This window comes from Colletes gigas, unplaced genomic scaffold, assembly GCF_013123115.1.
Source record: "Colletes gigas isolate AHSC1104 unplaced genomic scaffold, ASM1312311v1 Colletes_gigas_Sc00009, whole genome shotgun sequence".
Taxonomy (NCBI): Eukaryota; Metazoa; Arthropoda; class Insecta; order Hymenoptera; family Colletidae; genus Colletes; species Colletes gigas.
The window spans coordinates 5,807,397-5,832,844 of NW_025106638.1; the positions used below are offsets into that span (position 1 = coordinate 5,807,397).

A 25,448-nucleotide genomic window follows, 5' to 3' on the forward strand; every position below is an offset into this window, starting at 1 on the left:
GATATATAGTTTTAATTAACAATATCTTTAAAACTATCAAGCATCTACTAATATTTCAAGAAATTATGTTCCATGACTGAAATGTTTGGCAGCATATTTTGGTTACTGCCTCGTTCTAACATCTGTTATAATAACTATTTGCAAAAGCTTTTGGTTCGAGTTGAAATTGTTTTGGAAAATATACCATACACGAGCAGGAAGAAACACATTTTCCCAGAAACGCGAGATATTACAAACAAAATTTGAATATAAATAGGTCTGTTTTGTGGCCGCCTCGGTCACCAGATTTAACATCGTTACGTTTCTTTTTACAGGATTACGTGAAATTAGTGCCCCTAGATCGAAAGAAGATATAACGATACAATATTTGGAAACACTATTCTCGAAAGGTGTATTAATTCTTTGGAACTCAACGAGCATATTTTTAAGAATATTTTTCCAAATTTTTAGTACGTCTCTCGCTTTGTTTGGCCCGCCTTGTGCATATTAGCATCTTTGTCAATGATTTGTATCGTTTCTTGATACATTGATTAGGATTCGAAAGTTGAGTTACTATTTTTATGAAACAATTGGTGACCCACGCATACGTGACGCGTGATAGCGAACGTGTTAATGGGTTTCTCGGTGGCGCGTTCGAGGACTAGCCGGTGTATTATGGCGGCGCACGCGCACCAGCGATGTTTCACCCCCTGTCCGTAGGGTCGGTCTCTATATATTTAGAGGAAGCACGCGGAGGGCCGATACACAGTACACATTTTTCGGCGCGCGAACACGCACGCACACGCCACGCTTTGAATTCGTATTCAAACGCATCCTTTTCACAACCAACGTCGCGCTACCAGCGTTTTCGACTCACGATGGCTACGCGCCGTATCACTGCTTTCCCGATCTTACTGTCGATCGTGGCCGTCTGGGTGGTAGCCGTACCCGTTCAGGTAACTTTTTCGCATCCAATTTTTCATTCGAACGCTTTCATATTTCTTTTTTTTTTATCGTATAAAAAAAATGAACGTCGATTAAAAAACAAAAATATTTCCGTAAAAAAAATAAAACGATATTTATTCGATATTTTCCAAGGTGTAGCTGGCAATAAAAGAAGCCAATCATTTCTGGCACGCTACGAATAAAGTCTGATTTAATTGCGTGACACTTAACTACCCTAATCGGTGTACTAAACGAAGACGAAAGATCCGTTTCGGGTCAACCCTTTCGAACCATGCAAAGTGCAATTGCATATTCTTTGATGGAACTGATTTTGTTATAATTTATTATGATTCAATTAATTTTTCAATTCTTATTAATATTAGTGAGTGTTTATAAAATAACGAGACAAAATTACTTTATTATCGTAAGGTTATTGACAACTCGATACCCTGTGTGCTTAATTTTATTTTTCTAGAGTGTCTAGAGAGTAGAGATAAATATAGTCACGTTTTTAAGTTAAATAGAGTTATGACAGGATTGGAACTCTATATAAAGTTCTCTCTACCATCTCGTTTCCAATCACGAACTTGTAAAGTTCTCTCGCGTATATGGAATACACTTTCCTGCTGTTTTATCACCGATTATGACTTCGTTATTTGTCAACAACGATACCAGTTTTAATTTGTACAAAAATAATAAAATTATTTAATATTCTTGGAAATAGTTAATGTATTTCAAAATTATTCTATAAAGAGAATCAAAAATCCCTCTACATTGTTAAATTAGTTTATTAATATTAATTGGAAATTACAGTAACGAATAAACTTCATTAATATTTTGCATATAAATCGTTCGTTAAATATATTTGTAAAAAATACCCAACGCTGCAATGATTATAAATGTTGTAATTGTGATGTTATAATTTATATTATACAGGACGTCAAACAGGTTCTTATTCAAAACTATGTTACTATATTCCATCTTCTCGACAGTTTTCTTTTCTGAATTTCAATTTCTTTTATTTAACTTTTCTATCTGAATTTTTATTCTCTGCTTCTGCCCTACGTCTGAAGTTAAAATGGCTGAAACTTTACTCGTTTTCCTTTTCCTGTTATTCGTAATCTCGCGTGACCAAAGCAACAATAACTCGACAAATAATAATACATGTTTTCTTAACATTTATCCATAGCCAGACTACAATTAATAGTGTTATTAAATCTGATATTATTTGTACAAAGATACTCCTATTAACAAGAAAATAATATCACCTCTCAAAAATTATTTGAGACAGCATTTAATTAAAAACAAAATGGAGTCGATGTCTTCGTTGGTTTTCGATAATGCAGCTGTTAACAGTTCATTTGGATTAATATATAGGACATTGATGATATATAATGTAATTGAAACGATCGAGTAATGGCCAATGGAACGTCCCGGAGCGGGACGCGAGGTCGCCAAGCGCAACTTGTTGCATCGACGCTATATCGCATTCCCGAACGACGAGTCGACGCTTTCGAGTTAGCGTTTTTTGCTCCGTGTTTCGTGTTCCGTGTTCCGTGATCCGTGATCCATGTTCCGTGTAATAGAAAACACGAGAACTCCCAGGCTTAACCTAGGCCGTGGCCAAACCTAACCCAAACTCTTCGTTTTCAATATGGCGTGTCGACCTTTCGACGTTTGGACGTTGCATTTCTTTTTCTTTCAACAAATGGCATACATGGTGTAAGAAACTTGCTAGAGTACAGTAATCCTCCCTATAACACGGTAGATTGGTTCCGCGTAGGAAAACCGTATCACCCCGTATAACGCGTTATGTACAAATGATTCACGTTTAACTTTTCTCGTTAAGGGTGTCGCCACAGATATATGTATAATTAATGTTACTGTACATATAATCAATGTTCTTACACTTCAAAAACTAGGAACACAAATTTAATAAAATAATTTAATTTAATTTTATAAGAACACAATTGACACAATGTGCAAACTGTACAAATCATTACAAATTTCACAGTACAGAAATATAACGTGGGAAATCCCCGCGTTATATGGGGGAAAACACGTGTTATACGAGAGACGTAAAATCGCGTTATAAGAGAACCGTGTTATAGGGGGGATTACTGTAATTCTATCAGATCGCGTACTAAGTCCATTCGCGTTTCTTTAAAAGAATATTAAATATTATTTCATTAGTAATGCTATTACAAAAAAAATTCCGAAAAAGAAAGATAAGACCTCGGTTGCTTTTTTTTTAATGACACGATGCATGTGCAGCACCAAATACAAATGTCACGTGATTCGAGCAAATATGGCGACCGTGATAATTGAATCGTGGTATTCAGCGAGCGCCAGTGGAAATCAAGCGTAATAATTTGTCGCGAAAGAAGTCCTTCGCGGTTGGGAATTATGTCGCGGGTGCACTGTTGTATGGATTATTTCGTTATCGTTTATCTGGCTAGCGTGGCGTATCTGATGCAGCACGAAACCTCTCGCGGAAAGTGCTCGCGTTTCGACTTTGCTTCTTCCTCTGGGGAGCAGTCGTAGAATGAGATAACGGTAATGGAGTAAATTTTTCTCTTTCCGATGACAAGGAACGCGAGTCGAGAACGAAACCGTCGCGTACGATCCCGTCGGTGAACGTTCCACGTACGAGGAGAACTTCGCGGAAAACGAGAACTTTTCCAATGCATACTGATCGAGACTCGAAAGTGCACGCGCGCACACGAGTGGTGGACTCTGGGAACTATCAAATGCACGATGTATTATTGACTTCTACCGTAATTTAGTCGATAAGTCGAAAATAATTAAGATTAAAGTTGCACTGTTTTTGGAGGTCTATAAATCGAGCTCTTGGCGTCATCCCGATTAAAATGAGCCCAAACACGACTATATTCGGAACATTTTAGGCGAGATTGGAAAAGTCAAAAAATTTTTTAAATTTTCAAAAATTTTAAATCGCGTTCGTGGCGTTATCTCGATTAAAATGAGCCTAAACACGACTATATTCGGAACATTTATAATTAGGCAAAATTTGAAAAGTCAACAAATTTTGCCCAATTAAAAATGTCCCGAGTATAGTCGTGTTTGGACTCATTTTAATCGAGAAGAGTTAGCCAAACTGTTTGTTACATTTTCGGTGAAGATACAACGAGAAATATAAAAATTTCTAGTTTCGAACCCATCGCTGCTTTTGTTGAATATCCAAGAGGTGTCCTTAACAGGACGATTTCAAGTCGATTCTTTCGGTTATCTAACCTTCGTAGCACGTAGAGAGTCCATCAAAGAAAGAGCAACCGAAGCGGAAATCAATCTTATTTGGTTTACACGATTTTGCCAGCGAGCGAGCAAAAACCAACAACGTGGTTGTTTTTTTAAAGAATGTACGAAGGTCACGTACGGTGATCCCGTAGAGCTTGTTATCGGTTACGTGCTTGGACGCGGACGCGTGCGTGCGCCTGACCCGAAGTTGATGAAAATTTTGAAATTGAGAGAAATGGGACGGGGCACGTTGTATCCATGAAGCGACGGTTAACCTGACCAAATCCCTCGGACGTACGAAACTTTTCGACTCTGGACAGGTACGAGTATTTGTAATTGGAAAGCGCGGTCACGATTCCCTAGTCGACAGTTAATAAGTTCGCGGAGCTTTCAGAAACTAGTAGAATTCATCGACGTTACGGATTTAACATTAGAAACCACTGTACACGGAATATTAAATGTTACCTGCCATGGCCGTGCAGCGCGCGTGGCCTGCGAGTGCGAGAGAGAAAGAGAGAGAGAGAGTATGGAATATGGTATCAGTGTATTAGTGAGTATCACTCATTAGACGTTTGATCATTTTACTTTAAATCCGGACGAAGAATTATCGCTTAAAAACGAAAATGACTGTACTCGTTCCTTTAATAACATGTGTTTTATATTTCTTATTGTATTGTATACTCATACTCGTTTTGCATACCCTTAAGGAATATTATTATCCCAAGCCAATAATAAGTACGTATTGATCTGTTTATAGACCAGTGCTGGTAGGTTTAGGTGCTTGTATGCGGTTGCAAAACATTTCCCTCTTGTTATGCACAACCTCATATTCAATCATTGCAGTTCTTTTTTTTTTTATTTAAATATGTATCTTTGCTGTTTTTACCATTCGATACGTACTTCGTTACGTAGACTTTCTACCTGCATCCCCTTTGTAAACATTGGAAATACCAGAAACTGATTTCCAATTATAAACAGGCTTAAAGGTAGACCGTGCGCGTAAAGCAGTACGTGCGTTTTGTAATATATAGACTCAAAGATCAAACATCACTCGAACTAACAGGCTTCTGGGAAAAATGATCAAATATTTTTTTTATGTCAATTGAAAATATTTCGATTTTAAATGAACGAGTCGGTTTGAAATACTTAACGTTTCGAAATAATATTTTAAATAATCGTGATAGTATCGGTTCGATATAATAATAATAACAATTACGTTTTCAGTTGCAGGCCGGTGCAAACGCTTTGCGACGCGATATGTACGGACCAGCTACAACAGAATTCCTTGGCGGATATCTCGATGATCACGGTGAGCTTTGCGTTACTCTACTATTCGTTTTCTGCTCCTTGTGCGTGTTTAAGCGACTTTGTTGTAATCAGGTTTAACCACATCTTTCCGATCGTTGACCGACAGCTATTTGGCGGGAACGCGATCGTTGCTCGACGCTAATCGGTAACATTGTTTACGTCCTGCTTTTGTGCATTTTCAGCCCAACAAGTGAAATACCGTAAATTTAACACCGATATTTGAATGAGTTTTTGTACAATGGAAGCATTTGTTGTCTTTGAAAGAAGTTGCTTGTGCTGTGATATCGAACCGTACGAAACAGTACAACCGTTCGATACAGTGGTACCAACACTTCAGCATTAAATATGTTGTAAACTATTAACCAGTTGCACCTAAAACCATGCACCGAAAACTTACCGCCAGAGAAACTCTCTCACTGTACGAAAACTCACTTATAAATATCTGCATTACGTTTGTGATATTTTCCTTGTAAGTTGACATATCGTTTATGGAGGATCTATGGCGCCACAATTGGACCACTGATCTCTCCACGCATTCGTGCATGTATACGTATATTGAGAAAAATAAATTCTTGCCTTTTGAGGAAACCACGGAATGTCAAAACGCACCTTTAACATTTTCTGGCCAAGCTCCTAGTTGCCCAATTTGTGTCACTTTTCACAGAAACAACAACCGATTTCGTACAATTTGTAGTTTTGTGGTTCGTCGAGAAGGTCGCTGTAGCCCTAATGAATCACGCCATCTAGCGTTTCAGTCGCGTAGCAACTACGAGCTTAACCAAAAAGGACACGTTCGATTGTGTTTCTCTCAAACGACAAAAATTAACTGGTCTCATGCGTGATAATTTGTGATCGTCCCCTGTGTGCGTAATTTGTGATCGTCAAAGTCAGAGTGGAGCTATCGATGGCTCGACACGAGTGTTCGTCCGTCGCTTCTCGTCGCCAGTCTCGTCCCGGATGCTTCTCGTTTCGTCCTCGGAAGAGATCGAAGGAAGGTGGAGCCGCGGTTTCCAATAAACTGTACAGTGAAAACGCTCGATAATTTTAGGTCCGAGCAAACAGAAGATCGTCAAAGATCAGGGTTGGGATCGAACGCGATTCAATAACGGCAGGCCGTCAAAAGGTTCGAGTTCAGAGGCGAAAGACGTATCGAAAGATCGAACGCGATACTATCAATCCATGGAGAAGCTAGGCGACGTGGTGGAGGATCGCCTCGAACGAAATCTCGATCAGATCGGTGGCGGTAATCTGTTGAGGAGAGGACTGCACGAACGAGAGTACGATTATACAAGGTGGTTGGGGCCCCGAGGGAATCTCGATCAGATCGGCGGAGGAAATTTGCTGCGCGAGGTTGACGATCGCGTCGGTCGTAACTTGGATCAGATCGGCGGAGGAAACCTGGTGCGCGGCTTGAACAACGTGGCGACCGCCGCCGACGATCTTCGAAGGAACCTGGATCAAATAGGCGATGGGAATCTGGTCCGCGAATTGGCCCAGAAGCTGGTCGTTCGTGACTTAGAGTCACGTCCGCAGGGCGCCAACGCATAGACGCCACGACGCGAGAACGTAGCGTCCGCGAGTGTCGTCGACGGTAGAATTATAGTGTTCGCGTTTGTATCGAGCTTAGGAGCAACGAATAAAATTAGTCCGATCTCGGTATTGTTGGTTCTTTCTTGTACCTTTTGCATATTATTGGCAGATCATTCTCGGATGGTATCATTTGATAAGGACATGTAAGATTTTAAGTGCGTTGGTCGACTCGTACGATCGAGCAATCGAGATTCCGTTATAACAATTTTTTATTCGATATGTTCGAATTATTTTAATACAGAGAGGGGCAATACTTGACAAACTTTCAACAAATACCAGCTATAAATAAGTAGTTTACAGGAAATGACGGAGTCGATCAGAGAGAAGTGAGGTTATAGTATCTGAAAGGACACTAGACGTTTAACACATACGCTGACACCATTAAATTAGAATGCTATCTACCATGTATCACGTTCTGTTTGTAGTAATATTGTAGAATTTAGTGCATACTTTTAATTACGCACAAATATATTACATTCAATAGGTCAACCGAGTATTTTAAATATCCCCGCGTAATGTGAAAATGGCCGACGCGTGCCAGCGAACGTGTTAAATTTTTTTGGATTTCGTTCAAGATGCGGCCGATCCGCGGAACTCGCTAGGTGGTCGGCGAATCGACTTCGACTTCCCATACGAAACGACGTTCGAGCGCATCCACGGACTCTCGACAGGCAGGTGAGGGACACTTCTTGGCAATTTTATCGACGCCCCTTTCAATCGCGTTGAAAGTAAATCCCCCTAGGGAATTTAGTAATAAACTTCTAACCCAGTATGTTTGAACAGGTATCCGAGTGACGTATCTACGTTAACGAACATAATGATGTACTTGAAACTTAATGGCGAAGACGATCTTATCGAAGTCTGTCTAGTGGCGAATATATGATTATTTTACCGTTTCTCTGGCCTTGCTTCAACCACTAATCCCTCACGATCGATGAACGTTGGTCAGTTCCGTTCTTATTTGTTCGCAGCAGACGACTAGGCGGCCCTATGGCGAATGGACGAATGGGAAACGCGAACGAGATCCATCAGGTGGCGCTCGATAGATTCGCCAAACGGAATATCGACGAGATCGATCGTACGCCCTTTGACAATTTCTTCAAACGAAACTTGGACGAAATAGACCGCGACGGATGGATTGGATTCGTAAAGAGGCTGGACGATTATTTGGCGATGAGGAGGTCCGGGCTTGAACGAGCAGGTTAAGATGAAGTCGACCATGCGGGGGATTGCGACGGGGAATGACACTGGACACGGACGAGCATTGTTAAATGCTTCTCTAACTCTGTCTCTCTTTTCCATTCTGTTTCGAGATCGACACAGAGATTTTCGAGGCACTTAAAGCTACTTTCGAAGCTACCACTAACTAGTGATGGGATCGAGTTCGATGCAGTACCTCCCGCTTTCGAGTGACAATTTTTATCCTAGTTACAAGTAACGAAATCATCTCTTCCACTGTTTAAGTTTAGCACATTATGCTATGAAATGCACATTATATGATGAAATAATGCTCGCTTTCAAATGTAAATTTTTTTACCCCGGATACAAGCAATGACAGCGCCTCTCCCATTGTTTATGTGTATATAGCGCTAGCCACCCAGAAATCGTGAGCATAAATTCGTTTGTAGAGTGTCGAAAATAATTGACTGCGTTTAGCGATTAATAGCTGCACATATCAAAAATATTCAAGACCTAATTTTTTTTAATTTCTCTGGATGGTGTACATAACGTACATTGTCGTGTTTCTGAAAAGTGTGTCTTGATAGTAGGTGGCATATTTAAATAAACTTTACAGTTACTTCATTCAAAATAACGAATAAAAAAAAGTGTTTTAAATAAAGTTGCACCTATTTGCATTTTATAAAATTTTTTTCAACATTCCCAGTTTTTGTTTTTCAGAAACGAAGATGTCTGTAAACAATATTAATTATTCAAATATCTGTGGTTGTTAATTTATCACCGTGGCGTACAGAAAAATTAAGAAACCGATTTATTGAATATTTTTGTAGATATAGTTATCGTTGAAATGAGTCAATTATTTTAATATCACAAAATACTTGTGCAGGGTTCGAATATGATAGACCAAGATTTGAACGCGTTTATAAAACGCTCGATTCCATCACTACCGCCGACATCTTCGTTGTTTCTATCGTTCGTTCTCGTCTCCCTCCTAATCCTCGTCGCAACCTGTGTATCAGCAACATTCCTTGTGTGATAATAAACGATTTGGCAAACTAATTTCGTCCGTGTATATATTTTTGGTTACAATAATTCTCGAAATAAAAAAATTGCTTGAACCGACTGGAATACAAGTAAATTAAGTAGAATAGATTCAATGCTATCAATCTCACTGGTCCACGATTTTTCAACTCAAGACAACACAACGACAACCGTTAATCAGCAAGGAAAGTGACGGGTGTTCCCCTGACTTTTTCATGGAAATTTTGTTGAGATGACACGTTAACGGTAACTACTATTCGGGTTTCGAATTGTCTCGTGCACTGACTGGTCGATCCAGCTCTCCGAGGAGCCGTACTTCCGGTGTAATCGGGGTTCGAGCTCGATCGTTGATCGTTTTTTTCGCGGCAAAAGCGATTTCCCGTGGACCGCAAGCCGAAAATTTCGACACAGGATTCCGATGAGCAGAGTCTCCAATAGAGCGACGATGGACATCAATTGCTGCTGGACCAACCCCATCTGTTGGCTGCGCACGATGCTGTTCCTGGCTTTCGTTTTTCTTGCTCTCGACTGCTGCGACAATTTTTCTGATCTCTTCGTTCACGTCCACGGGCGTCTCTATCATGACGTTCTCGCGATTTCGATCCATACGCACCAACTGACCAATAACGAAAACTCGAATATCCCTAGGCGCACAGTTTGGGAATTGAGAAACTAAGAAACTATACTTCGATCACGTTTTCCTCGAGCGTCGCAAATCTACTTAGCACCGCGGCCAGCCTCGTACTCTGCGTCGTCAATCGGTCGGTAACCCGCAGCTCTTCTCCGACGTCTTCCTTGATCTGTAACAACATAAATTTCGAAAACATCAAAACGATGACTTAAACCCCTGTTATTTACCAGACGTGGAATGGCAATGTCGAACAAACCTCTTTCATTCCCTTGGTCACTTGATCGCCGATGTACTGCAAGTTCTCGCGGGCTCGACGAACCTGTTGACATACGGAAAAGATCGTACGGCTGAGTGAATCGTTCGAGATACCGCGGATGATCGATCGCTGATTCGAGTATACGTTACGATCGAGGTAAATTCGGCCATCTCTGCCATGATCTTGCGCCGCAATATCACAGCTGCGAAAAACTAAACGCCCTGGGTTACTATTTTCCTTCCATTTTGCTTTTATGTGAAATGGAAAAAGGACCTTATTCGAAATCGAGAAAAAACAGTCCTTCCTCTATTTTGAATAAAATTCTTTTCGCGTATTGGCTTACGCGTTGACAGATGTAGCAAAAGATGGCTATGTTTGCGAGCATCGGGATCGCGCTGCCTAAAAGTTGACACATTAAATGCATTGTTCGTGTCGGATGGAGCAACGGTTCGACGATGGCGACGATTCGACTGTGGGCTGCAGATCGTTCAATCTCCAAACAATTCGAGAACTTTGTATTCTCCTGTCATCGTAGCTCGAAATTTTTCGAGACCTACTTGAACGTTACCGCAGAGATGCCAAACGGAGCCCCGGGTGCACCGGGGACACCTCGTTCCACTGTCTCACCAGAGCAGTGATGCCAGAAAAGCACCGTCGGGTGCACACTCACACATGCCAGATACGCGTACGTGAGCTCGTGGAGTTTCGGAAAGACGACAAAGGCAAACTGACGCATGCCCTCTTTCTCGATTCTCCGAAGCTGCCCGAAGTAATTTCGGACCGCTTCGTGGAAGTCGAGAGAGAAAGGCTCACATTTGCCTTCTCGCTCTTAACAACTGAAATCCGACCTCCAGTCAACGGCATACGATTTGGATTCTCGAGCCGAGATTCTCGACTGCCCAGGCATTTTTACTTTCCGACCTATGTAGGCGCACATAAGCAAAGTACCCATAATGAAAAAAAAATGTTGTAAAATTTATTTTACGGAAATACACATTTTAAGACCTCCTGATCATATTTTAATTATTGAAAAAAAAGAAATTTTTTTTATTCCCATGTATGAACGCACATATGTATATTATTAATACGATTTTTGAAAATCAAAATACTTTAAGATTGAAAATTAATAAATTAAAATGAGATTCCACTCTTTACCAGTATTGTGCACGCTGTGGTATTTTTCAATAAGAAGAGTTCTTACTTTTATAACATAAACAAAACAGTAGAATTAATAATTGCAGAAATTAATTAATAATGATTTTCCTCGATTGTTTTGAGATAACCGTATCAATTTGTTATGACGAACTAAATAGAACTAACTAGAAACAAAGGAAAAGTGATACCCGTTTGCCAGTTTAATACAAAGTATGGGTTGTATCTTAAATTTTAAAAGGACATAGTCGAATATTTTTAAAGGTACAAAACATAGCGTTTCATTGTAGAACAGTAACATAAGTTAGCAGGTAATGTCATAAAACTGTTTTTCCCAGCTATATCCCTTTTTACCTGAAGTATAAGGTAAAAAGTACGAGCTACAAGGTACGACTATCCGAAAATCGTTCACATTTTATCAATGTAAATGAAGCGGCCTTTTCATCAGAGTTAAATACAAAATTTTGTAATTTCTGTGAAAACAGAGCTTTCATTAGATGTAGGTGGTGCTTGAAATTGTTATGTTTTCACTGTTTTTACGAAAAGTACCATCCAGATTCATGTACTTCGTACATTGAAAATAACATATGTTAAATGTACTTGGTTAAATTCAACTTAAAAAAAAAAATATTCGAAGGTCAGACGAAAATATAATGTTACATTTAGTGTACGATTAAAATATGATTGAAAAAATAATAAAAAAGATTTGTTTTGGCAGGGTTTGGAACCTGCAGAGCAGAAGAAGCTCGGAGAACTTGCAGGCAAACACCTTATCATTCACGTCACGCTGGTTGTTGAATGTATTTCTATTTCTGAAAATAAGTACCTGTAATAACTTTAATAATATTTCAAAGTAAAACCTAACCCAAAATTGGGTACCATTCCAACTTTTCCTTGTTAGAACCGAGTTTTTCGATTTCGTGCAATTTAAGTAAGCATGTATTGTATAAGATTTCATTTAATTTTTTCTTTTCTAGAGAAGATAGAGAAAAAGTTTATATAATTTTTTTTATATGTAAGGCGTCGGGAAAAGGCGAGGCCCAAGCCGAGGCGCTGGCAAGGGACCGCGTCTGGCCTTCGTCCGTCAACACTCCCACCCCTACCGATGGGGGAGAAGGCTGACGACAAAGGCGAGGGTCTAGGCCCAGGACGGGCTCATTTGTTTTTCCGACGCTGAAAGAACGGGAATAAAGCATGTATACGAATACCCTGCGTATTTCTTAATTCCTAATTCCATTCTACGCGTCTGTCTAACATATATAAAATTTAATTCGTCCTAAGATTTATATGAAACATTTAAAAGATTTTTTATACATTATGCCTATACATATATCGGAACAACTATGAAACAAGAGGTATAATCATTATTATCCATGGACTGATTATAGTCAAAGTCTAACCGGACTTTGAAATGAGAACATAAAACTTAAATGTAAAGTTTCATTTAAATTCATTTAGCTATTTATACTCAATCGTAATAATAATATACATATGTGTGCTCATACATGGTAATAAAAAAAAAGTTCTTTTTTTTCAATAATTAAAATGTGATCAGGAGGTCTTAAAACGTGTATTTCCGTAAAATGAATTTTATAAAATTTTTTTTTCATTATGGGTACTTTGCTTATGTGCGCCTATACATATAGGTCGGAAAGTAAAAATGCCTGGGCAGTCGAGAATCTCGGCTCGAGAATCCAAATCGTATGCCGTTGACTGGAGGTCGGATTTCAGTTGTTAAGAGCGAGAAGGCAAATGGGAGCCTTTCTTTCTCGACTCCCACGAAGCGGTCCGAAATTACTTCGGGCAGCTTCGGAGAATCGAGAAAGAGGGCATGCGTCAGTTTGCCTTTGTCGTCTTTCCGAAACTCCACGAGCTCACGTACGCGTATCTGGCATGTGTGAGTGTGCACCCGACGGTGCTTTTCTGGCATCACTGTGTATGTACTTCTGAATTTTCCTACAGGCGTGTGAGAAAGTGGAATGAGGTGTCCCCGGTGGTGCACCCGGGGCTCCGTCTGGCATCTCTACGTTACCGATAAAACATATCGAACTGGGATTCGATATTTTAACTAATTCGATTCTAGTAATTTCGATTTAAAACAGATTCCAAAATCGATATTTCCACTTGAATCGAACGTCCGTTGAAACAAATGAGAGGTCGAATCTAACGGAGAATGGTGGAAAAGATTTAAAAGAAGCGGCAGGCACAAGTCGTCGCGACGCCCCGGCGTCTGTTTTGGCGTGGGTGGCGCCGTCACCAGCAGTGATTTCGCGCACGACCGTTTTGAGTGCAGCGCTAACCACTCTGCGACTATTCCGCCCGTAGTATTGGCAAAAATATGCAAAAATATGAGAAACTCGAAAAAATAGGAGAAGGTGAGTGCCTCGAAACTTCCGATCGTCATTTTTCGTCCAAGTTCGAGTAGCGTTTTGGCGCAATTTCACGTTCGGAAAACCGACACCGGTGTTCTTACGACGAACGTTCTTTTGACAGCCACGATGGATGTGCGCAGTTATCGTCGGAAATAGGAAAATTTATTATAGAATTAACTTTTCAGGCACTTATGGAACCGTTTTCAAAGCGAAGAACCGCGAGACTCACGAAATCGTCGCCTTGAAAAGAGTACGATTGGATGATGACGACGAAGTAAGTTTACATAAGTCCTCGACGTAATGCATGGAGAATGAAATACACCATAGCAATCCCAATTACTTAATTCTATGGTATGCAGGGTGTACCGTCCTCCGCTCTCAGAGAGATTTGTCTACTAAAGGAGCTCAAACACAAAAATATAGTCAGATTGTACGACGTGTTGCACAGCGACAAGAAACTGATATTGGTCTTCGAACACTGTGATCAGGATTTAAAAAAATATTTCGACAGTTTGAACGGGGAAATCGATTTGGACGTCGTCAAAACTTTCCTGTAAGAAGCAATGCCTGTTACTGGCAGTTTCAATACCAGACGATGTAATAATAACTGTACAATTTTTGTACGTTCCAGATACCAGTTACTGCGTGGATTGGCATTTTGTCATAGCAGAAATGTGTTGCACAGAGATCTCAAGCCACAAAATTTGTTAATTAACAAGGTACAGGTTTATGCAATCCACCCATTCGGCAAGGAGGTATTACTAGCATTAAAGACCTGTCCCGAACTCACTTCCAGAACAGGGAGTTGAAATTGGCTGACTTCGGACTGGCGAGGGCCTTTGGAATTCCTGTGAAATGTTATTCCGCGGAAGTTGTGACGCTATGGTACCGTCCTCCAGATGTTCTGTTTGGAGCAAAATTATACACAACGTCCATCGACATGTGGAGTGCCGGATGTATATTCGCAGGTAAGTAGTCATAAGAGATTTAAATTAAGAAAACTTTTATTTCTTTACGCTTTTAAACATCGTTAAATTATCAAGATCCAAAACGACTAAGGACTTACGCCGTAAGACATATTTATAACAATATGCGCGTTTAAGGTTAAGAATACGCGTTAACGTCGATTTATGTTATCGAAGAGTCGCTAGAAGCTACACACCGTCGAAGCACGTATTTCTAAGAATAGCGAAGATACGACGGTATCGACAAGCTACGTGAATCAATGAAATTAATATTTGTCTACGCGTGTAAACATGCGACCATTAATAGAAAAAGAATTATTTCGAAGGCAAAGTTTGTTAGGTCAACCTTATCGACGAGTGTTAAACGGCAATGCCTGAACGTAACGGCAATTTATTTTCATAACTACCGATGCTCTTAATAGCTATTGAAGAGTTTGCGTTCTGAACGTATATCAATACATGCGCTTCGACGTTCACGCGCAGAACTGGCGAACGCCGGCAGACCGCTGTTTCCTGGTTCTGACGTGGACGATCAACTGAAGCAAATATTCAAGATGCTGGGCACACCGACCGAAGCGACATGGCCAGATTTCACGACTCTTCCCGACTACAAGCCCTTCCCAATGTACCCTCCTGGCTTCAGCCAAGGATTGGCTCAAGTTACGCCGAAACTCAATTCCAAAGGCAGAGACTTACTGCAGGTAACGAATCTGTGCATGGATTTGGCCCGAATGCACTGATCTGTATATACTGGACGAGGCGTAAGCCTGGAAGTTTCGTGACGTTCCGGAGGCTGCCATTTTTTTAGAGTACAGTTCCCGTTCGAACGGTGCATGTGATACGTTCTATAAAATGGTAACCTCTGCATCGTCACGGAGTCTCGTTGGACTTAAAAGTCTCGTATAGAGGTCAATGACGAAGCATGAGAATTAAAAGTATTAGTTCACTGGTACTTTCAGAGATTGTTAGTGTGTAATCCGGCGCTACGATTGTCGGCGGACGAAGCAATGGCGCATCCCTACTTCAACGATTTGAACCCTGCCATCAAAAACGATCGTTGTCAGTAGCGAATTCCGGTTAGTTTAGCCCGATGATCGAATGCGCGTACCGAGTACGGATGGCGGCGGCGACCAAAATCACACCGATGAAGATCGTTTGTTAATATATACATATTACTATTATATACGTGTGTTTCGCATTCAGTGCCGTCGACGACGATGCGAAATAAACACCGACGAGTCCTGTTTTCTAAGAATGTCCAAGAGAAATCAATAAATTGTCAATTTTATCAGTGACGGTAAGTCTCTAACGTACGAAAAAGCTAATTCTCTCTAAAACGTTCGAGAACGAGACAGATCAAGTGCTCACCGAATGATCGAATATCGCGTACCATCCGTTTGTACATTCACGCGTCCGTTTAGTCCCCCCTATTTACTTTCTCGTAAGGCTGTTGTATTTGTTAAGTTATTAATTTACTTAATTTATTTATTTATCGCTTAAGAAATAATTTACACGTCGATATCGATTAAATACATTTCTTAACGGCTAGCAAAGCAAACGGACTCTTATTTCTATCCTTTTTTTTTTCTTTTGTTGCTTTTACATCGCGTCAAAATGAAATTTGTGCGCTTCTTGAAGCTTCTCGATTTTATCTTCCCTTCGCTCCTTCCAATACAAGCCGACAATAATTAACGATATCAAGCCGCAAGTTCCGGTCAAAGCGGCGGCGCTCAACAGAATCAATTTGCTAGGTGTTACGAACAATTGCGCCTTCCACCTCCATGGTTCTGCTATCGGGTTTGGTATCACTACCATCTGGGAGTTTGGAATGATTTGTGGCCACTCTCGTGATTTCCCACCCACCTGTTCGCAACAAATAAAAACGGGGAAAGAAATTACAACAACGACGATGCGACTAAAAATACTGTGTCCGCTGTACCTAGCGATGGGAACGATACAAATTCGATACTACGGATGCCATCCTATTGATACTCGTATGATAATTCCAAGAAAGATTTACATTTGATCGTTCCTCAAAAATATGGTTATACTTATGTACTCGTATATTTTGAGGTCTAATCGGTATGTTTATGAACACCATAGACGATGATACTATAGCTCGATATCTAATCGTATCAGTCCCATTGTCAACTCGAACCTTCTGTATTGCGTTCACTTACCCCTATCGTGAGAGCGTCGACAAAGTTGGGTGTCCTACCGAGACCAAACGTCGTGTAAGGTAAGTTCAACGAAAAGTGCGCGCTCTGTGGGAGCTGGGCGGCGATCGCGTTTCGTGGGCTGCCATCTTGCGTGGTGGTCCGATAGGCTATCGACGGACCAGGCAGATTGGTCCCATAGGTTCGTTTCTTCTTTCCCAATGATCCGGGTGAGATCGGGTACATGCTGTTGTTGCGACCGGTCAGCACCATAACCTTCACGAAATTCGCGTCGTAGTCCAAGCTGTTCTTGAACGCGGCGGTGCGATAAGTACCGGTGCTTTTGTCGACGTCCACCAAGATGACGTCCAAAATCCCGTCCTGGTAGAAGTCGTAGAACACCGCCATCGCGGTCTCGTTGTAAAACGGGTTTAACGCTTGCCACTTGACTTCGAACTTTCGCCCGAAGCCAGTGCAGGTGTCGCACGCGACGTTCTCCAACAGGAACGATTGCTTCTGCTTGCCGGTGGTCGACTTCAACGTGGCCAACAGATCGGGATAACCGTCCATGTTGAAGTCACCGCCGCGTAAAGTGATCGTGTCGGTGTACCGTTGCCCGTCAGGACTCACGAAACCCCACAACATGTTGTTACTGTCCCTGAAGTTCACCTGGAGATTGTACCACTTGTCGGAGTACATCATGATCGTGCTGTTGGCGCACGACACGTCGAAACAGAGAGGCAGAAGCAGATCCATCTTGCCGGTCAATTCCACGTCCAAGTAGAGGGATTGGCCCATCACGACGTGAAGGTTCCTGTCCAGCACGATACCGTACGGAAACTCTATATCCTTGTGGAAGAAAAATCCTTCCTCGATGCCGTGCCAAATTTCGAAAGATTTGTTCGTGGTGACGACCAGATCCGCCAAGAAGTCGCTGTTTAAATCCAAATAGGCGTTCGAATGCGGTTGGCTGATCAGCGGTATGGGATCGCTGTGCGACCTCATGTGCACGACTTCAGGACGTCGCCTGCTCTGGTCGAATATCCAAAATGTCCTCCTGCTCTCCCTGTCCAACCCGAACAGATCTATGATCATGTCCCCGTTATAGTCCATCGCCAACGGCTGACCCTTCATCTTTATAAGCGGCTCGTTCTCATCCGTACAGTTCAGTCGATCGTTTCCGCCCCACAGGACGTAAACGTACGATAGTCTCTCGGACATGTCGTACGTGACCACCAACACATCCATGAACACGTCCCCGTCGAAGTCTCCGGGTACAACGCCGACGACGATACGCTTAAATGTACAGCTCAGATTCGAGCTGGGCCTCAGGAGCGGTTCCTGTTCCGCGGCGAGGAATATCTCGACGGTGGTTCCATTCTTCCGCAACATAAACACGTCGGTCAACTCGTCCGAATTGAAGTCCCCAAAGGCAGCTGGCATTCCGTCGAGCACACCTCCGAACACCGCCGGAGTTATGTCGCTGCATTTCACTGTTGCAGTCGCAACAGCGAGCACGTATACCAAGATCCACTCTGTCGACATCCTTTCGTCCAATTATCTGGAAAATTTATATACTCGTTAATTCATTTAAATAAACTGAACATCGATTACAACAGTACACATGATGTAACGAAATTGCCAGCTGACATCTGAAACATGTTATGCTGAAACAATATTACCTTTGTTTACTATGCAAGAATCGAATTTTTTTTTTTTGTTACAGAAGCAAACTAAAATGAGACAAAGTCAATAAAATATCTTGCGATTCGAATTATGGGACAAATATGACAAAGTTGTCATAATAGCAAATTGGTCGTTCATTACCGCGAATAATAAATTTGGTACATGATCGTGACACACACACACTGTCTCTAAATAAAATTCTAAGGCAAAGGAATTAATAATGCCCAATTCTGACATGGAGTACGATAGATTTGAACAAAATCAGTAGCAACGAGGTTCGTGAATTCGAGCGTTGGAACGATCAGGATCCGTGTTACTGTCTTGTTCTTTAACTCGTCGTCCAAAACGGAAAATTTTTACAAAAAGCTATCAATCAAATGAAACATCTAACCTAAAAACATTCCTATCCCGTAAAACACAACGAACGTGACGCATCGTGAGTTTCGAGAACGTGCGATATCGATGCGTCGCTTGCTACGAAATTGTCTACAAATGTAAATATTCGTAATCGTGGTCACGATATAGTAATTATTGTTTTAATGGTTACGCATACATACCCAACTGCGTCGTGCATGCTGCTCTGACAGTTGACTGGTTGACTCACGATCCTCGAAATCTGTCAAGTGCTGTCAAGAGTGTCAAGCCTATAGCAACGACGCGGACGAGACACGTTCCAACCATTGTGGACAAACGTATCAACGAACGGTAATATAACAATGTTTAGAACTAACTATTCGTTATAAATAATAAACAAGCGTTTTTAATTATTTCTTGGATGAGATCTTCTTTGCAATTTAATATGCTGTAATGGCATTGTTTAATAAATTTAAACTTTCTTCTGATTTGCAATACCCACTGGGTGATTCGTAAAAATATTTATATTACATTATATTACATGTTTATTATTAATATCTGTGACATGTATAATTACAAATTCAGACCAGTTTAAGTGTTCTTATTATTTATACCCGTCCTTTCCGCTGAGCTAGGAATTCTTCAAATCTTGTGTCGCTGGGCAATGGTCGTCGTTGGAAACGGGGCTTTAATCTATGGTGGTGTTCGTTCACGAGATTGGCGAGCCTGCAGTGGACGACACTTGATTCACTTTCATTGACTTTAGTGACGTCGATTCGTGGGAGGTGTACTTTTGTCCGGAGTTCATGATTTGAGACGTTTATTTAAAGTTGTTGCGCGTCACGATTGTGCGAAACGATGGCTGACAACGAACAGAAAGCGATACAACTACTGGCCGAGGCCGAGAAGAAACTGAGCTCGAAGGGTTTCTTCGGCTCGCTGTTCAGGCAAGTTCACTACATTGATTTGCTTCAACTATTCCGTCACTCGTACCCTGCACCACGGTTCGCGTTACTTCGATTCACTCGGTTCGATTGGTTTCGTCCTTCTCCCGCGTATCGATAGACGTTTTCGTTTCCCCGCGATAGTTTTTTTCCCATGTTGGTGCATCGTTAATTTATCGTGCGTTTGCATTCGTCCGTATATCTGTATATGTAACGGTTGTCGTTCAGTCGTAGTATAGCATGTCAAAACTAAATTAAGCACCCTCGTAAGGAATCACGAAGGCAGTGATTTTTTTTAACGACAGTGAATTTCACGTTATTTACTGCATTCTATTATTTGTTCCGAATTTCCAGCTTTTTCGTATTCGTGATTATCGCTTGTCGAGAGTTGCGCGACTAGTGTTCTTTGTTCAATGAACTTTAACGTTAGATGAAAAAATATTAGGCAACAAGTAGCGTCGTACTACGCTATAGAACTATGAAATGTTTCTGTTTTCAGATAAATTTTTTTTGTGATTTGAACTTTTTCCGTAAATAAATATTTTGTTCTCCTCGAAACTTAATAATTTAAAATTCGATTTACTTTAAGTTTATTTTAATTTTTCTATTGCAGGGGATCGTCAAAAGTAGAAGAGGCTGTAGAATGTTACCAACGCGCTGCAAATATGTTCAAGATGGCAAAGAAATGGAGTTCGGCTGGCAGTGCTTTCCTCGAAGCAGCCGAGTTGCACCTAAAAGCAGGCAGTCGCCACGACGCCGCCACCAATTATGTAGATGCTGCTAATTGCTTTAAGAAATCCAATATAAATGGTATAATTATACAGCTTTCGTTTTTTGTTTTTATACGCGAACCGACGATGCAATTTTACATTCTAATTTATTTACAGAGGCAATTAGTTGTCTGCTGAAGGCGATCGAGATTTACACCGACATGGGTCGATTTACAATGGCAGCCAAGCATCATCAAAGCATAGCCGAAATGTACGAAAGCGAGGCGGTAGATCTCGAGCAAGCTGTTAATCATTACGAGCAAGCTGCCGACTACTTCCGTGGAGAAGAAAGCAATTCCTCCGCCAATAAGTGTCTTTTGAAAGTTGCACAATACGCCGCGCAACTTGAAAATTATGATAAGGCTATACAAATTTATGAACAGGTAATTTCAAAGTCACTTTTAGAAATTTCTTTTTACGTAAAAAAAAAGCTACGAAATATTAAAGAATTTATGTTTTTTGTTAATGTTACAGGTTGCCTCTGCATCTTTAGAAAGTTCTCTATTGAAATACAGTGCAAAGGATTACTTCTTTCGAGCGGCGTTATGTCACTTATGCGTTGATGCATTAAATGCACAACATGCGATCGAACGTTATCAAGAACAATATCCTGCATTCCAAGACTCCAGGGAGTATAAACTGATAAAGGTACGTGACAGAAAAATATACTCCGTTATCGACCTAAATAAAAAAATCCAGAAATTTGGGTACCTTAGAAATTACGATCTATCGAAAGTACTAATCGAGTATCAAGTTTTGATATAGTGGACGTTTTAATTTCTATTTCAGACACTAATAGAACACCTCGAGGAACAACACCTCGAAGGTTTTACAGAAGCAGTAAAGGAATATGACTCAATCTCACGATTGGATCAGTGGTACACAACAGTATTATTACGTATTAAAAAGCAAGTTAACGATAATCCAGACTTACGCTGATCGGTTGTTCCTCTTTTGTGCTATTTCCTATCGATGATATTATTAATTCAACCCTGCTTTCAGTGGAATTTGTAAAGTAGTTTCGTTTTTATACCCAAATATATTTTTCATAACATCTCCTAGCACTCTTGGCAACTATTACATGTTCATCTATTGAGTTATCATATACGCATAGAGTATTGTCATCAGAGTACGAAGAATGAACTTTAAATATTCTATGGAACTTATATTAGGTCATTCAAAATGCCGATATACAGGGCATACGAGTAAACATAGAAATAAATAATATTGGAATCCTGTTGGTATTCATACTTATAAATATATAAATAGCTTGCCAATGAGCCCCACAGCTTTGTGTAATTTTATTCAGATCGCGTACAATCGAAATGAGTTCTGGAGATAAAAAAAAACAAAAAAAAAAAACAAACAATTAATTTTCATAAGTTTAACGGTTTCTGTAGATTGTGGTACAGTTTCAAATGTACGTTGTAGAACGAAAACTTATTTGGCCTGTTCTTGTTTTGTATTCGTGACATCGTTTAATATTGTCACGTTCTTTCTGGACATTGTAACAAAATGGTAGATCGTCGGTTGCTACCTTTATACTGCCAGAGTATCGGAATAATAAATATGGTAAACCCATTGCTCTTTTCAGATTAATTATACTTTCTGTCGATATAAAATTTTCTTTCCCTTTCGAAATTCTGCTCCGAAAAACGTAGCGAATATGTAATTTTAATCTTTAAGTACACATTCGGCACCAATCGATTCTCGTATATCGATGTTTCTTTTACGTTTATGTAGCATTTGTAAAGAAGTATCGAGCACATTTTCTTTATGGTTAAACTTAATTTTCGGAAAGGGTAACGAACGTGATCATGATATGCATTTAAGTGTAAATGTTATAATCAGGGCCGGCCAACAAATCGGGTTGCTTCGATAACAAAGAAAAACTTAAAAATTGATAGAACTTAATTGAGCGTAGTTTTTCACAGAGATGGGTAAATTCTAATTTTCATTCGACCAATAACGAATAAAATATTGTTTATTCCCCATTCATTGTTTGAGATTTTTAGCTAGACAAGAATTCTGCCCATCTTCAAACTTTCCATATCAATTTTTTTACTGATGAAGTAGAGACTGAGAAAATTATTAGCAAACTTTTTTGTTCAAAAACATTTAAAATACGTTTCTAAAAAGGCTGTGCCTAAGCTTGACAATAATTTGTGTAATAATATCGTTGTTTAATGAAATATTACATTCGTATTAATTTAAATTTTTAAAATTACGATTTCGTTTATCTTTGATTCGTAACATAAGTTACAAAATGGAGCCTAAATTAGAAATACCATAGAGATAGAGAGAGAGAGAAATTTAGCAACTCGAACGCCGGCTCCGATTATAATTGTATTTTACATAACTTTGTTCTTCGTTGTATTTTATAAAGTACTGTTATTTATATATTTGTAATGTTGAAAAAATTGATTTTTATCGATGTATATTTGTATGTAGAGGTAGCATGTATAGTGCATATTAGAAATTAGCGAGGATTTAAACATGTAAACGTTAATTTATTTCTGATTAATTTAACCGAGGATACATTTCAATTTTACCACAGCATTTTCTATTCGAAACAAGCTGTATCGTTTGGATATATTTACTAGACATGTATGAAAAGGTAATAGGAATAGAAATAAGAACTTACATGCACAGGGTGTAACGGAGCGTGAACTGACATCAGCGTACGAAGTGAAACGCAATTGTTAATGCAGATAATTTACGCTTCACTTTCTTTAAAAAAAAAGAAAGAAACACGTCATTGTAAAGAAATTCGTTGATCTTTTACTTTCGTCAAAAAGAAATCGCAGGATTTAAACGTATGCGAGAAGTAGCAACTACTACCATGTAATCTTCCATGTAACAAATTCTTTATACACATTTATGTATATACTAGAGGTCATGATTTACAACGTGTATTTAATACACGGATATTAAAATACACGTGTGCCAATTCGAATAAATCATTGTTCAAATAAGGAACAACAGATGAAATCTTATTTTTTGTTTGTCGTACATTCAATATTATTAGTTATTCGTGTATTGGCCCTCTGGTCGAGTGAACAGAATTTGTTCTATTGCTGTGCACACGTAGGGAGTAACGAATGAAAACAAATGGCTATAAATGTTAAGTTGTTTGCTTAACACTAAAACTACCATCAACATTATGTATACCTACTTCTACCGTAGAAGTAAAAATAGCTTGTTATTGAAAATAACAAGTACGATGTCACAATATTGTATTTGTAAAGAAAGGAATGTTGACCGATACGAGTCACATGCTTTTATGAGCAAGCAAGAATAATGGAGAAAGGAAACTGCTTTATGAAATTAACCGTTTACGTACGTCGATAAAAGTCATACAAAATCTAAAAAAATAAGATGTACCGAAAACGGTTAGTTATCATTATAAATGACAAAATAAATAAATTTATTCGTTATTCGAAATAACTGTTGGCCAACACTGGCATTCATGTATTTTGGATACGCTTGCAATGGTGATCTCTAATATATAGGCACACATATGTATATGTATATTAGTTTCGTAATTCTAATTTCTCGACCAATGGGTATTATTCATTGGTCAATACCTATGATTAATACCTGCTTCTTCGATAGCAGTAGTATGGTCTTAATAGAGTCGTTAATTATCATCTCCCGATAATCACATTCACAATTATGCGTATATTATCGAGATTGTATAACCGGGCTATAATTTCACACTATATTATACAATTTATGAATGCATCGATAGCGGCTACGCTCTTTCGAAACTTTGATAATCTGTGAAGTTAAGCTAATTAATATTTATCGACCAACGTGTACTCTATACTACTTTTCTCCTAGTGTCGAAAGAAAGTAGCCATTGCAACAACACACGATCTATTGACGTATCGATGCGAGCAAATATGTACAACGTTCCGTTCCCGTTTAATGTTGATCGTATAATTCAAAGTTTATTTCGTTGTATTTGTTTGTTACTCTGTTTAAATTTCCGTTCGTAAAAAAGTCGAAGAACATACGTACCGGATACTCTGAAAGCGTATTATCGTAATTAATTTTCGTTGTGCGTGTTAAAGTTTATTTATTTATCTGTATATATATATAAGTATGTTGGTGTATTGTGTATATCGTTTTTTAATTTACGATTAAAATGAAACTACATTAAAATCGATAGAGACGTTTTGTAACGTGGCTTTTACGTTAGCATACTAGGTATCTGAAAATATTCGTCACAAGCAATTTTGTACTACGTATTTTGGGACATCCTAGAATATGTAACACGTTGGCTACTTACAGTAGTATGTCGAGTTTCAACAAAGTTTACAGCACCCACTTAAATAGATTCCCTAATGGCAATGTTGATGTGCTTAAAAAGCTATTACAACCCCGTTATTGATAACAAGGGTAATACCGTACGCAGCAAAAAAAAAAAGAAAAAAGTATCTAGACAACTGGTAACCATTTTATAAAGCGTCCTACATATTATTCAATAAAATTAATTTAACACTCTACGCATTTTCGAAACTCTAGCATAGTAGCGATATAGACAATATAATAGAGCTCTACGTTTGTCAGCAATTTAATGAAATTACTCGTTCGAAGCATGCGTAGTTTTCTTTTTTATATAAAACATAAATATGCAATAACAATGTAGAAGAAGAGGTACACCGTTTCTCATGTTCTATTGCGTGTAGTCGATCACATATAACGATAGATTTACTTTGTAAATAAAGATAATTGGATACGAATTCTGCATTGGTGTCTGGATCATTGAATAGAGATTATCGAAATATTTCGAGTTAAGTCGATGAACGATGAATTTCAGATATGAAAGGTTTGTAAAGGGAGTTTGTTCGTAGAAT

The 25,448-nt window shown here is 39.4% G+C and overlaps 5 protein-coding genes across 9 annotated transcripts; 3 read left to right on the top strand and 2 right to left on the bottom strand.

The window, feature by feature from the left end:
• The first annotated feature begins 758 nt into the window (after window positions 1-758).
• Window positions 759-9,350, top strand: LOC122397290 (orcokinin peptides-like). 3 transcript variants are annotated; one of them, XM_043396399.1, is made up of 4 exons: window positions 759-935; window positions 5,407-5,491; window positions 7,656-7,755; window positions 8,052-9,350. In XM_043396399.1, the coding sequence occupies exons 1-4, from the start codon at window positions 858-860 to the stop codon at window positions 8,284-8,286; spliced, it is 498 nt and encodes a 165-aa protein (XP_043252334.1). In that variant the 5' UTR covers window positions 759-857; the 3' UTR covers window positions 8,287-9,350. The 3 variants fall into 3 exon arrangements, with proteins under 3 accessions (XP_043252334.1, XP_043252335.1, XP_043252333.1); XM_043396400.1 differs by having other exon boundaries at window positions 8,055-9,350; XM_043396398.1 differs by lacking the exons at window positions 7,656-7,755; window positions 8,052-9,350 and adding an exon at window positions 6,539-7,148.
• A 38-nt stretch (window positions 9,351-9,388) lies between these two features.
• LOC122397444 lies at window positions 9,389-10,366 on the bottom strand. Its single transcript, XM_043396596.1, has 4 exons — window positions 10,337-10,366; window positions 10,188-10,250; window positions 9,987-10,100; window positions 9,389-9,916 (listed from the first exon to the last, which is right to left on the bottom strand). The coding sequence occupies exons 1-4, from the start codon at window positions 10,364-10,366 to the stop codon at window positions 9,554-9,556; spliced, it is 570 nt and encodes a 189-aa protein (XP_043252531.1). The 3' UTR covers window positions 9,389-9,553.
• Window positions 10,367-13,510: 3,144 nt separating this feature from the next.
• LOC122397101 (cyclin-dependent-like kinase 5) lies at window positions 13,511-15,989 on the top strand. 2 transcript variants are annotated; one of them, XM_043395974.1, is made up of 7 exons: window positions 13,511-13,714; window positions 13,897-13,985; window positions 14,071-14,264; window positions 14,343-14,430; window positions 14,508-14,679; window positions 15,160-15,377; window positions 15,636-15,989. In XM_043395974.1, exons 1-7 carry the CDS (start codon window positions 13,678-13,680, stop codon window positions 15,741-15,743), a joined length of 906 nt encoding a protein of 301 aa, XP_043251909.1. In that variant the 5' UTR covers window positions 13,511-13,677; the 3' UTR covers window positions 15,744-15,989. The 2 variants fall into 2 exon arrangements, with proteins under 2 accessions (XP_043251909.1, XP_043251910.1); XM_043395975.1 differs by lacking the exon at window positions 13,511-13,714 and having other exon boundaries at window positions 13,923-13,985; window positions 14,022-14,264.
• On the bottom strand, window positions 15,766-19,200 carry LOC122397100 (T-cell immunomodulatory protein). 2 transcript variants are annotated; one of them, XM_043395972.1, is made up of 3 exons: window positions 19,076-19,200; window positions 16,857-18,393; window positions 15,766-16,539 (listed from the first exon to the last, which is right to left on the bottom strand). In XM_043395972.1, exons 2-3 carry the CDS (start codon window positions 18,375-18,377, stop codon window positions 16,276-16,278), a joined length of 1,785 nt encoding a protein of 594 aa, XP_043251907.1. In that variant the 5' UTR covers window positions 18,378-18,393; window positions 19,076-19,200; the 3' UTR covers window positions 15,766-16,275. The 2 variants fall into 2 exon arrangements, with proteins under 2 accessions (XP_043251907.1, XP_043251908.1); XM_043395973.1 differs by lacking the exon at window positions 19,076-19,200 and adding an exon at window positions 18,910-19,003.
• Window positions 19,146-25,428, top strand: LOC122397102 (alpha-soluble NSF attachment protein). Its single transcript, XM_043395976.1, has 6 exons — window positions 19,146-19,223; window positions 19,508-19,819; window positions 20,430-20,626; window positions 20,704-20,969; window positions 21,061-21,234; window positions 21,376-25,428. Exons 2-6 carry the CDS (start codon window positions 19,731-19,733, stop codon window positions 21,523-21,525), a joined length of 876 nt encoding a protein of 291 aa, XP_043251911.1. The 5' UTR covers window positions 19,146-19,223; window positions 19,508-19,730; the 3' UTR covers window positions 21,526-25,428.
• Window positions 25,429-25,448: the final 20 nt, after the last annotated feature.